The following is a 12696-nucleotide window of genomic DNA, read 5'->3' as shown; positions in this document are numbered from 1 at the left end:
GGGGGGGGGGGGGGGGGGGGGGGCAGGTGGGAGACCTCACATGCCAACTGGAGACTGTAAGCTGGGTAAACCCGAAAATTTAACAGGCCCACTGGTTCTCAAACTCAAGTATTAGAGTCACCAGACACTTGTTAGAAATACAGAGTTACGGGCCCAGCCACGGAGATGGTTTTGGTAGGGTCTTAGTAGATCCCAGGAATCACATGTTTAAATTAAATTAAATTAAATTAAAATTTTTATTGGGGGGCGGGGGGGGGAGAGAGAGAGAGAGAGAGAGAGAGAGAGAGAGAGAGAGAATCCCAAGCAGGCTCCATGCTCTGCGCTCCCACTGCCCTGGGATCCTGACCTGAGCCCACATCAAGAGTCAGATGCTCAACAGCCTGAGCCCCCCAGGCGCCCCCAGGAATCCCATTTGTCACCAGCGTCCTGAAGGCCTGGGAGCAGGTATTGACAGCCACATTTTGAGAAATCAGACCCCTGTGCTCCTCTTCCTCACTTACTTATGCAGGAGAAAGTGGTGTGGAGTCAGGACGGAAGGAAAAGAGATGGTGAGTGAAGTCTGGAGGGGGAGGGGGGTGCCATTGTGGGGGGCACCCAGGCCCAGGGAGGTTCTTGCAGCAGACACAAAGTCAGAGGAGCCGAGCAGGGCTTTGGCCAGGACTGCAGGCCACATGCCTTAGCCAGTGGGGGAACAGACTGGGGAGGTCCCACGCTGGTGTGGGGGTAGGACTGTGAGGCCCCAAAGGCGGGGCTCTGGGGCTGACAAGAGCTTTCAGTCGGGCTGGGGTACGCAGGAGGAGGGCCTGGAAAGGGTTGGGGGAGAGCCCCAGGGTCTGGCAGGTGAACTCTGAAAGCTGTAGCAGAAAGCTTATTGGACTTAGTGCAAAGCCAGCCCCCCAGATTTCCCGAAGGCTGGCCTGGAGGGCGTGCGGCGCCGCTAGACTGAGATGAACTTGGAGTAGCTGAGCTCCTCCCCAGACGCGTGGAGGGGAGGCCCTGGGATCATGTCTCCCTCGTAGTCCCGGGAAGATGCTTCTTCTTCCTCTGAAGTCTGTAAAGACAACGGTCAGGCATTGTAAATCAGAGCCAGCTTGTGGAGGGGGGGTCCCTAGGGAGCTGTGGGGTCCACCCCAGCCTGTTCCGAGGTTCTGGGCCTCTAAGGGGCAGCGACTGATGAGTTCTCCCCAATCCTCTCAGGCTTTGATTCCTGCCCCTGATGCCTCCCAAACATCCGCCCCCTGGGAGAGCATCTTCTAGGCCTCCGACAGCCCGGAGCTCTTTCAACTGTGACTACCAATATGCTATACAAGAACTTTCTGGAAAGGGGGAAAAAGAGGATGTAAAGTCAAGAGTCCTGACTTGTGAATGAAATGGCCCCGGGCCTACAGTTCACTGGGGTAGGTGGGTGGACGCAGGGGCCGGTGTTCAGGGAGCGGATGCCTAGGAGAGTCCCCCCTCCGCCCACTGACTTCCCAGCATTGTCAGGAGCGCGGCTGGGTGGCTCCAGGTCCTCCAGTGCCCTCTGTTCACACCTGGCTGAGGCCCTGGATTTCTGTGTAGGGCTTGGCGGAGGAGGGCTCTGGGCTGGCTCCAGGCCCAGGGGCCGCTGCAGGGTTGATCACTGCGTACTCCAGCGACTGAAACAGAGACTTGGTCAGAACAGCGCATTCTCAGCAGCGGGGATGGTCTCCACAGCTAGAGGAGGGAGACCCGGGCGGGGGTGGGGTGGGGGGGCGGGTAGGAGAGGGTGCGGGGCGACAGGGGAGGCAAGGGGAGGAGCACAGGCTGTGGAGCCAGAGTCCTTCTGTCCTGTTTCATCTCAGAGTGACCTTGGGCCTCTCTGAGGCTCAGTGTCCTCAGCTGTAAAATGGGGATAAGAAGTTTTCCTTGCGGGTTATAATGACTATTCATGGTAATGTTTTACAGCTCAACACCAGGGAACTCCTAGAATGATTAATATGTTTTTATTATTGGTATTTCTGTCGTTGAAGCAGAAAGAATGTACAGGCTGAAGGTTCTCTGCAGGCCCTGGGGGGGGGGAGGGGGGAGAGGATATTTGAATACCTCAAAGGTTCACTGATTAACAAACCCGCAAAGGAAAAGTTTTCATAGGTCTGAGCACCCCCTCTTTGATCAGAATAGGAAACCAAGGCGGAGGGAGTAGGAGCTATCATGTGGCCAGGTCTGGCTGTCCCCACAGGTCCCCAGGTCAGCAATGCCAGGCCCTCCCCCGTTTCCCCCAGCCGGGTCTCCCAAGGCCACAGCTGCCCTTAGCCGGTAAATCTCATGGCCCCATGGGCACTGGAGACAAAGAAAGAAGAAAGAATCTCCCGTTTTCTGACTGTCTCCCTTCACTTGTCCCTCACCACAACCCCAGGAGATGGGAACACTGAGGCTCAGAGAGGTGATGTGACTTGCCAGATGTCACACAGTTGGTGAGTAGCTGAGCTGGGAATTGTACTCATGACCCTGTGACCTCAGACCCAAGTTCTCCTCCTGTACCACACTGCGGACCTGGCAGGGCGTGACTCACATGTCTGTCTGTCTCAGTGTCCCTTGTCTCCTAACTGCCCCCTCTCCCCCTGTTGCTATCACTGCCTTAGCGGCAGGGGACAGAAGCAGAGGTGGACATTTGAGCCATCTCTGGTGACATATCCAATCTTACAGGACAAGAGGAAAACCAAGGCACAACTCCTCAGGCAGGCTAGGATGGGGTCACGAGGGGACAAGGGAATGGGGGAAGGGGAAGGAGATTTCACAAATCCTGTCACTCATGGCCCTGCTCTTTCCCAGCCCTGCCTGCAGTGAGAACACAGCACAGCTGGGGTCCCACCAGAGGACCCCTGATGTCACGTCCATTCCCCATCAACTCCATATTTACAGCTTTGTGATTTGGCCCAAACCCAGCCACTGCTGACCGCTGACCACCAGCAGCCATGCAAATGTCACCTACTCAAGGGTGACTGAATCTGAGGAAAGAGCCTTATGGGGCCAGAGACCAAATCACACGTGCAGACAGAGGCCAAGACCACCACCCTGCCTCTAGCGCGGGTCCCTCATTGGTCCCTCTGCCCATGCCATGGGCCACTGGCCCGTTTCCAGCAACTGCGGAGGCATTTTCTGCGTGGTTGAACATACAAGCTCCATGTGGGAGCCTCTTGGTCCAGGCACTCGGCGAATGGCAGGGAATCAGGGACTCCCTGGGAAGCCGGAGCCCAGTCATCATCTGACCCAGCACTGCCCCCTCGGCCTCTGCCAAGAGCCAGGGGCCATGCCCTCCATGTCCACGGATTGAGTTTAGGGGAAGAGTTCTGGGCTGAGCAGTTGGTTCCATTCCTCACACTCTCTGCACTCCCTCGGGGTGGCGTGGAAGCTGCCCAGGGCATCGCTGCCAGCCCCACGGACTGGGTCAGTTTCCCCAGTTCTGCCTCTTTCAGGCGGGGTCTCTGGGGGCAAGTTCCTCACGCTCTCTGAGCCTCCGTTTCTTATTCCATAAGAAGGGGGCAATAATAATACCCACCTGGTGCAGGAGTAATGAAGATTCAGTGACGTAGCTAAAGCCCCTGGCACATAATAGGCGTTCAGTTAAAGGCTAAAATGCGAACTTCTTGCAATAGCCCTCTGGGTGGGAGAAATGCTGGTCTGACCCCTCATACTTCCCCCCCGAGTTTTACACACCTCTGGGGCCCTGCACCTCTGGGGTTCTCTGGCAGGGCCCGCAGAGTGTGCCCTTCCCTCTAACCTGAACATGGATGAAGAAAACCCCAAACCCTTTAAATTCCACCTGCAGACTCTGCTAAAAACTGCAAAGAAGCCAAAAGGGAAATAAACCAAAGAAAACCCAAAGCTCTCAGTTGGTCATGTTCACAAGGTCTTGTCTCTGACCCTCTCCGGAGACCAGGTTTCATCCTTCCCTCGACAGGGGTCCCCCACCCTCCACCAGCCCCTCAGCCCACCAGCCCAGTGCCCTTGCCTGCCCCTCCCACTTGAGCAGGGAGAGTCCCAGGCAGCCCTTCCCCAGTGTGGGCACAGGCACTCTCGGCCTCCCCAGCAGTTCCCCTCCTGCCCCGCCCCTCTTCTAGAAGGCAGGGTGCACCCCGGGATGCATGGCCAGGAGGCGGGGCTCTAGCAGCCCCCTCCCCATCCTTGTCCCTGACCTTTCTCTCACTTCTGTCCACTATCTCTGGCCTTGGTGAGCTTCCTGACACAACAGCAGCTGCTTCCTAAACCAAAGGCCAGTCCCCTATTCCTGCCCCAGCCCCTCCCCGGGTGGGGGATCGCTGAGTCCTTTGTCCTCGCTGGCGCCAGGAAAGAAGGCAATGGCCGTCCCCCCTCCCTGCCCCCATGTTTAAGAGAATAGAGTGGAGGCATCTCAGTAAACAGCCCAGGGAGGGGCGGCAGGGTGGGGTGGGGGGCTGGGTGAGGCAGGTGGGGTTTCTGTGTCCTGAACCCGTCATTCTGCAGCCTTCTGAAGCCCCTCTGATTCTAAAAGGGAGGGGAAGAGGGCTCTGGGGCCTGGGGAAGACCCCTGTCTGGTACCAGCAGGGTCAGGGTGAGGAGGGGCCCTCTCCTGGCTTGCACCCTGGAAGGCTGGCTTCGGGGCTCATTCAGATTCCAGAGAGATGGGATGCAAGCCCTTGCCTGGAGGACGGTCATGGACAAGCCAGGAGGGAGGTGATGAGACAGGGCCCAGGAATCCCGATGTCCAGCCCCACAGGGATCCGAGCTTGGGTGCAGCCAGCTGCCTTCCTTACCAAGTGTGAGAGGTGAACCTTCTCGTTCCTCTGTGTCTCTGAGGCCAGTTGAGCTGAAAGAGACGAGCGGGAGTACCCTGAAACCTGCAACAGCTCCCACAGAGGCGGACCAACCCCTTGCCCTTTAGTGGAGGGGCTTCCCCACACGGAGCAGGCACACAGCTGGCACAGAGGAACCTCTTTGAGCTCGGTGCCTTAGCCACGATCCAGCCTTTTGGGGTCAGTCCGTGGAAATCCCTTGTGTGGGCTGGAGATTGGCTGGGGAAGTAATTCTATGGGCTCAGGTCACTGCTCTTAAACCTCAGTGTGCGGACATTTCATGGAAAGGCCCCTTCCAATGGGGCTGGGGTCTGAGAGTCTCTTAACAGGCTGCAGGGGATCTCACTGCTGCTAGCTGAGGACCACTGTTTGAGAGGCAAGGGGCCAAGAAGCTCTGAGGTCTTGATTGAGAGTGCTCCCATTCGGTGTGCTCTGTCTGACTCCTCTGCGGTGACCTGGGGACGTGGGCAAAGCTGACATTTCTTCCCAGGGGCCACACAGGAAGAAGTCGGAGGCAGGCCCAGGACAGCCCGCCCGCCCCAGGGCCACCTGCACCAGGGACAGCATCGCTAAGTTGTAAAGTGCTTTGGCACACATCTTCCCGGCTCCTCGATTCCTGGCCGCTTAACCACCCTGCCTCAGTTTCCTCCCCTGTACAACGGGGACACTTGTCGCAAATCTCTAATGCTGCGGTAGTGAGAGCATTCAAGGGGATAAAAGCAACATGCGCCACCCAAAAACGCCTGGCACGTGGCAGCTCCCGGGACTGCTGTTTCAGCCGGCCCTCTGACACTGTGCCACCTCTGACATTGTGCCACCTCTGACACTGTGCTGTTCACCACAGGAGCCACGAGCCACGACGGCCGCGGCCACTAGAAGCATGACTGCTCTGAACTCTTCCAGGTTTTGAAGGCTCCGCATGAAAAAATGGAGAATGCGGAATATGTATCATTAAAATGTGTATATCCATTCCACGTGGAAATGATAGCATTTTGGAAATATCATGTTAATAAAGTATATTATTAAAGTATATTAAATTAGCATCTCTAGTTTCTTTTTACTTTTTTTCACGTGACTATGAGAGAAGTTTAGATTTCATACGGTACTTGTATCCTATTTCTGTTGAACCTGTATTCTATTTCTGTTGTATTCTATGTCTGTGCTCTGAAGAAGCTGTGTGGCTCAGGGAAATTAGGTGACTTGCCCACGGTCACACAACTAAACAGTAGCAGAGCTGGGATTTGAAGCCAAGCCTTGACAGGAGCTGGGCAGGTCTAAAGAACCCCGGCAGGTGTGAGGCCATGGTGTCTGTTCTGGTCAAGTGCTAAGTCTCCCATCCCTCCTTCACCCCGCCCCGCCCCCCCAGTAGTCCCACGGGGAACTAGACCTGCAGAGGCTGGACATGGCTTTGTTGGGATTGGTAGGGACAGAAGTGATGGATGGGGTTGGACAGATGGGAACAAGCCAAGAGCCCCATTCTCCCATTCCCACATTTGAATTGCTTTTTCCTCGTCGACTGACCTGGGGCTCCCTGGAAAGGGAAGGGAAGGGCTCCTGATGCCCCTATCTCAGATGGACGTGCTGACCCAGAAAGTCTCCCTGCAATGGTGGGGGGCCTGCAGGTCTCCGTGAAGTCTCCGGACTCCCATCCCCTCCTCCCTACCTCTGCTCACCTTCCTTCCTCCAGCAGAGCAGATAGCTGCCAAGGGCAACCAGGCCCGCGACCAGCAGAAGGGACAGCAGCACCAGGACGGGGGCCAGGATGCGGACCATTGGGATGGAGACCCTGTGGGTGAGATGCAAGGAGCCCAGCAGCTGTCACCAGATATCAGTGGCATGCTGTGCCCCATGGCATTTATAGTCTGCATCCCAGCCATGTCCCTTGTCTTTGCCGAGGAGATCAGAGGGCACCGGGGACCACAGCGTCTGGTCCCAGTGGAAGGGACCCCTGCTTCCACTACCAACTCCAGGAAACACTTGCAGCTAGGTCCAGACTTGGCAGCAGTCAGGCAGGAAGCCTCAGTCAGTAACTGGATGCAATGATAAAGAACCCACAAGACTCAGGCCTTCAGCCTGGGACTCCAGTTGGTTGAGAAAAATCAATGGGAGGGGTGAGTGGGTTCCGAATTTTCATGCTTGACCCAGAGCCCAGTGCAAAGCATGCAGGCAAAACTGGGGCGGCTGCCCCTTAGGCCGGGGGAGGGAGAGAGATGGGGACTGGGGCCATGGTGGACCCTTCACTTGGCGCAGGGAAGCTGTGTGTCCACAGCACCAGGGCTGCTGGGTCGGTAGTGTAGGTTGCTCACTGCTCAAGGGCCCTGCTGAGAGGGATGGGGGCCTTGTCTGCAGTGACAGGAGGCTATGTTCACCTGGAGGAGGGAGTGCTAGGTCCCCACTTGTTCAAAGGCACCTTATGCTTTGGGGATGGCCTGAAAGGTGACCTTGGTCACCCAGGGCTCACCTAGACATGGAGCCGCCGCCGCCGCCGCCGCTGCTGCCGGGGGCCAGACGGGTGTCCCCCGCTGTGGTGGGGCCGGGCTGGGTGGATGGGCGGGAGGTCCCTGCATGAGGAGAGGTTGCTTCGTGAGGAGAGGTGCCCGCCCGTGGAGAGGTTCTCGTGTCTGGGGTGGTTCCTGAGCGCCCGGACCGGGAGGCCCCTGGGGACAGAGGGGCCTCGGCCCCTGTCTTCCCCTGCTTGGCCGTGGTGACAGTTTGGTGGAAACGAGGAGAAGCTACAAGTCCAAAAGCAATGCCTCAGCACCTTCTCTGACCCTCGAATCCCAGCAGTTCCCAGACCTCTGACCCTTGACCCCTGGACCCAAGACTAACTTCTCCAAACATTCCCAGCCGCACCCTCAGATGGTTCCCGGCCCCTTTCGGTGCCTGTGTGATCACACCCTGCCCCCACCTCCGTGACCTATCCAATGGCCACTCAATACACAGGCGCCCTCCTGCCCTCCCCCTACGGTCCTGGCCTGTTATCACCTCTGCCCTCACCTCACGTCACCATCCCACGCCCACCCTCACCACCTATGCCTCGGGAGGCCTTGAGCTCCTTCAAGAGCCGCGGGGTCAACAGGGCAGGGAGGCAGGGACAGGTCCAGAGGCCAAGGATCCAAGGCCCTCTCTTTCCTGCTCACCCCTCTAACCCCGGGGGGAGCAGACAGAACACAAGGCTGGTGGTCAGGGCCAGGCTGCTTCTGTGTGATCGAACCCCACTGAGTCCCTGATTCCTTCCATGACAATACAGCTGCCAGGCTCTGGGGCCAGGAAAGGAAGGGTCTGGCGCCAGGTCAGGCACTGGCCGGGTGTTTCTTTATAGAGGAATGGAGGAGAGCCAGAAAAACCATTCACTCACTCAGTTCTGGGGGCTGAGTTTGCCAAGCTTTTGCCTGGGGCTGGAGGCTCCTTGTAGCAAGAGGCTGGAAGGAGGGAGTGGGGGAGGGAGGGCAGCAGGTACCTAGGGAAGGGGAGAGGCTGGTCTCAGTGGAGGCAAGGATCACTGCTCTCAGCCGGACTTCCTGCCTTGCCAGTGACTTTCCCACCCCCACCTCTGTGCAGAGCATTGTCCATCTCCCCTCCTCTGTTTAGGAGCCACGGATGGCAGATTCGAGTTGCCTGCTGGCCTCTCACTTAGCTCAGACCCTCAGCACCCCTGTCCCCAACTGCCCACCAGCCTGCCCTTTCCATGCCACTCTTCACGCCAATACTGGTTTGTCTCTAAAATATATACTGGATCTCATCACTCTACTGCAGAGCAGGTCACGGCCCCTCGCTGCCTAGAAGCAGGAGCTCAAGCTTCATAACGTGCCTTTCAGAGCCTTTAAAACTCAGATCTTGGGGAACGTGGGTGGCTCCGTTGGTTGACCGGTTGATGGGCTGATCGGCTGACTTCGGCTCAGGTCACCATCTCATGGTTCATGAGTTCTAGCCCCACATTGGGCTCTCTGCGGTCAGCACAGAGCCCGCTTCAGATGCTCTGCCCCCCTCTCTTTCTGACACCCCCCACCCCCACGTGCACTCGCTATCAATAAAATAAAAGAACATTAAAACTCAGGCCTCCGGTCACCATGTTGGATTTACGTCTTCGCCATCTGGTGCACCAGCCACACTGCTATTTGCCCTCCATTCCTGATTAGGTGAGCGTCCTGGCCTCCTCTTTTGACATGCTGTTCCCGCCTGTCCCCTGCTCTCCTCTCCACCTCTACCTAAACCACGCTCCCTTCTGTCCTCAACTCCTCCACCACATCTTCCCCCGAAAGGGACAAGTCCCTTCCTGTGCAGCCACAGTGCCCTGTGACCCCTGCTGGCCGGCTCATGCTCAGTTCTGTTGCAACACGTTGTTTACTGCGACTCCCCGTGAGGCTGGGACCCCTCAAGAACAAAATGCCTAGTTTCTGCCAGCACAGTGGGCAGGAACACGGTGTGGCCGATCCCCCAGGAGCCACCGAGCTCCCTGACTCCCCACGGCCCTTCGGTCACCTGTGTGCTGGAATGCCAGCCCACCATTCTCGATTCTCACACAAGGCAAGCTTTCTCCGATCTTCCGCAAATAGAGACTATTTATCTTTTCCTTTCCAATGCTTACATTTCTTTATCTTGTCATATTTTAATGCCTAGAGCCTCCAGGCAATGGTGAATAAAAGAAATTATCGGCAGGGACGCCTGGGTGGCTCAGTCGGTTGTATCCGACCTTGGCTCAGGTCACGATCTCGCCCTTTGTGGGTACGAGCCCCGTGTAGGGCTCTGTGCTGACAGCTCAGAGCCCGGAGCTGCTTTGGATTCTGTCTTTCTCTCTCTCTTCCCCTCCCCCCATTCGTGCTCTGTTTTTCTCTCAAAAACAAATAAACATTAAAAAAAAAATGATCAGGGGTTCCTGTCTTTTTCTGACCTTTCTAGAAATTCTAATCTTTTACTCTACTCAGCCGGCTCATATTGACTCGGAAGAGCGGACTGTCCACTCTTCGGGAATTTTGTGAACTGTTGTTAAACTATTGGTGGCTGGAAACTGGCAAGGGCAGGGGCTTTTAAAGCACAGAAACCGGCAAACATTGCAAATCAGCGCTTCTCCGCCCAGGTGTCAAACATTCATCTGTCAGCACGCCTCTGCCGTTAATCTTTATTTTCTAGATCCCAAATTTATCAGAGAAAGGTCAATAGCATCAGACACCAGCTAACATAATGATGCATACATCATACACAAATGAATATTTGTAAATGAGATAAAAATTGAAAATAGAGAGCCCAAATACAGAGAAAATTGACCCCCACCAGGGAAGAATGCGGTCTGAATACTGAGGAAAATCAGAAGAAATCAGAGAATCTTGTTCACCACGGAGAACAGGTTCGATGTGGTTTTGAGGCTGCTGGTATTATTTGGTGAGCTCATTTCTATTTCCCTGAATGAAAATAAAGACCCATGGATGTCGGGGATCTGGAAGTGGCGATGGAGCCAGGGATGGGATGGGGCTTCACTATGGGGCCAGAACATGGGAAGAGGAGGCACCAAAGCCAGAAAAAAAATCTGGATTGGAATCCTGGTTCAACCACTTCCTGCCATGAAAACTCGGGCAAATCATCCCATATCTGGAACCTCGCCCCTCCCCCACCATCTGTCAAACAGGATGCAAAGACCTGCCTCACCCTCACTGGCCAGCAGGCTGGGGGCCACCCACGTGGGCCCTCTCTGGCTTCTTTCTTCTCAGCTCAGCAGGCCCAGGGAGGATTCTGGGCATCCAGAGAGATCCCCCATCCCCAGCTAGAGCCCATGACTCCAACCTCAGTCCCCTAGCATCCCTGAGCTCAGCGAGTCCCTCGGACGCCAGTTCCCAGGCCCTTCTCACACTTGACTTTGGGACTTCAAGATCTAGGGAAGAGAAGCAAGAAGGGAAGGCCACACACAGGGTGAGGCCAGTGTGGCCATGGCCTTGGCAGTGCCATGGAGTGGGTCTGGGGTGCACGACGGTGGGCCCCACCTGGGGAACCCGCAGGAATATCTCAGACTCCGAGGAGAGAGGCTGTTTTATTCCGTGGGATGTCCACCTTGTCCCCAGCCCATGGCGACCTCTCTCCCACCTCTGGGCAAAGAGAAAAGGTATCGAGCACAGTGTGCGGCAGATCTGCGTGGTGTGACCTTGTGAAAGAGCAGCTGAGCTCATGCTGCACCCCCACCCCCCGTGCTCCACTAGGTGCTGAGCCCTTGACCTGCGTCACCTCACTGAGTCCGTGAGACTTGTCCTCTCCCCCACCCTGATGAGGTTAGTGCGAGCACTACCCCGTTGGGTGATGAGGCACCGGGTTCAGCGCTGATCAGCTCCCCACGCCCCTGTCCCACTTCCCCTCCACATCACCTGTGCCCCATCCGGAGAAGGAGAGACATTTGTTACCTGGAGAGACCAGCAGAGAGACCTGGAAAGACACATCTCGGCCCACTTTTGAGACCCCACAGAAGTACTGTCCGGTGTCCTGCAGGGTGAGTTCCCTCAGGGTCACTTTGAGTGTGAGCTCCTGGGGGCTGTCTTGGAGGGACACCCTGCCCTCTGTCTTCTCCTGGCCATCTTCTCCCGCGTAGACGGTGTTGGAGCAGCGTGAGATGAGGTATCCACCCTCTTTGCACCAGTATTTCCTGTAAGTCCTCAGCTCCTCACTGTAAGTGCACTGCAGGGACACGGTGTCACCTTCAAATCCACTGATCTCATTGGGGCCCACCATGGCTCCACATCCTGCAACCAGAGCAGGGATGGAGGTCGGGATTCCTTGGATTCAAGTACCAGGGTCAAGACCAGAAGACCCCTCCTCTCTCATTCCCTTCTGCGGCTGCCCTCTAAAAGCTAGTGGTCCCTTCCCCGCCTATGAACACAGGGATCTTGATGGTCCCCTAAACTGGGGGTATTGAAGGGTGGTGATGGGACAATTTTAGATTCATAGGGCCCAGAGTTTGACTCCCCTCACTGCCACTTAGTAGCTGCGTGATCTTGGGGAAGTTGCTTGACCTCCCTGGGCATCTGCGTTTTCTCGTCTATAGATGCTGACGATGATACCGTCCTATTTCACTGACATGAAGATGCTATCGTATGGAAGACACGCCATACTTTTATACACCACTAAGAAAAAGAATTGTCACTCAAATAATTGTCATCAGGGACAAGATGCATCTTGAGATTTGATGTTTAAAAGTTAAAAAAAAAAAGACCTATGAACTGATGGGACAGGATACTTCCTTCTCGCGCAGGATTGCGCTGAGTGGTACAGTAGAGACTCCAGATATATTCTCAGACTTTACCATGGCAACCCCATAGGGGGCATCTCGGCTGCCTCTGGGCTGAGCATAGAGTAGGAAAAAAAAGATGAGCCAGGTAAAGCCTCCCTTATGGCCATCTGACCATGATGGGTTTGGAATGCGTAGCTCTGGGAGAAAACCCGGCTCTTAAGAAACAGCAAGCGCCCCCCGCCCCCCACCCCCACCCCCTACCCCAACAAGCGGGCTGAGGGCTAGTGCGGCTGATCCGGAAGGATCAGGCGGCTAGGCTGGGGAAGGGAAGGTTGGAGCAAGAGGTCCTCTCTCTGCCAGCTTGGGCATGAGCCCCACGTCCCTCCACCATACTCCCCTCCCCGGGCCCCTGCTCACCTGGGAACAAGAGGCAGCCCCACAGCAAGATGAAGGGCCACATGGTGGGCGCTGGACGTGCAGGAGCACACGCGGGAACTGGGAGCTCCTCTCAGGGCCACGCGGGGCTTTAACTTCCTCCAGAGACGCGAGATCAGGACACGGAAGGAGGGAGGAGGGGCCGAGCGGGTAGCCCCTCCGCGCACAACGGGAGGCGCGTTTGCCATTCCCTTGTCTGACCCTCGGTGTGCGCCCCTCCCCCCCCCCCGCCCCCCCGAGCGCCTCTCCCCAACCCCC

General features: G+C 56.5%; 1 protein-coding gene across 5 annotated transcripts; it reads right to left on the bottom strand.

Annotated features, from left to right (window-relative positions):
• Positions 1-330: 330 nt before the first annotated feature.
• Positions 331-12510, bottom strand: CD300LG (CD300 molecule like family member g). Of its 5 annotated transcripts, none has more exons than XM_029926906.1 (8): positions 12421-12510; positions 11180-11515; positions 8152-8253; positions 7255-7525; positions 6467-6579; positions 4755-4807; positions 1533-1637; positions 331-1051 (listed from the first exon to the last, which is right to left on the bottom strand). In XM_029926906.1, the coding sequence occupies exons 1-8, from the start codon at positions 12461-12463 to the stop codon at positions 938-940; spliced, it is 1137 nt and encodes a 378-aa protein (XP_029782766.1). In that variant the 5' UTR covers positions 12464-12510; the 3' UTR covers positions 331-937. The 5 variants fall into 5 exon arrangements, with proteins under 5 accessions (XP_029782766.1, XP_029782769.1, XP_029782768.1 ...); XM_029926909.1 differs by having other exon boundaries at positions 7255-7354; XM_029926908.1 differs by lacking the exon at positions 1533-1637.
• Positions 12511-12696: the final 186 nt, after the last annotated feature.

Source organism: Suricata suricatta, chromosome 17 (assembly GCF_006229205.1).
Source record: "Suricata suricatta isolate VVHF042 chromosome 17, meerkat_22Aug2017_6uvM2_HiC, whole genome shotgun sequence".
NCBI classification, from domain to species: Eukaryota; Metazoa; Chordata; class Mammalia; order Carnivora; family Herpestidae; genus Suricata; species Suricata suricatta.
The sequence above is the reverse complement of the archived record's forward strand: the minus strand, read 5'-3'. Positions and strand labels throughout refer to the sequence as shown.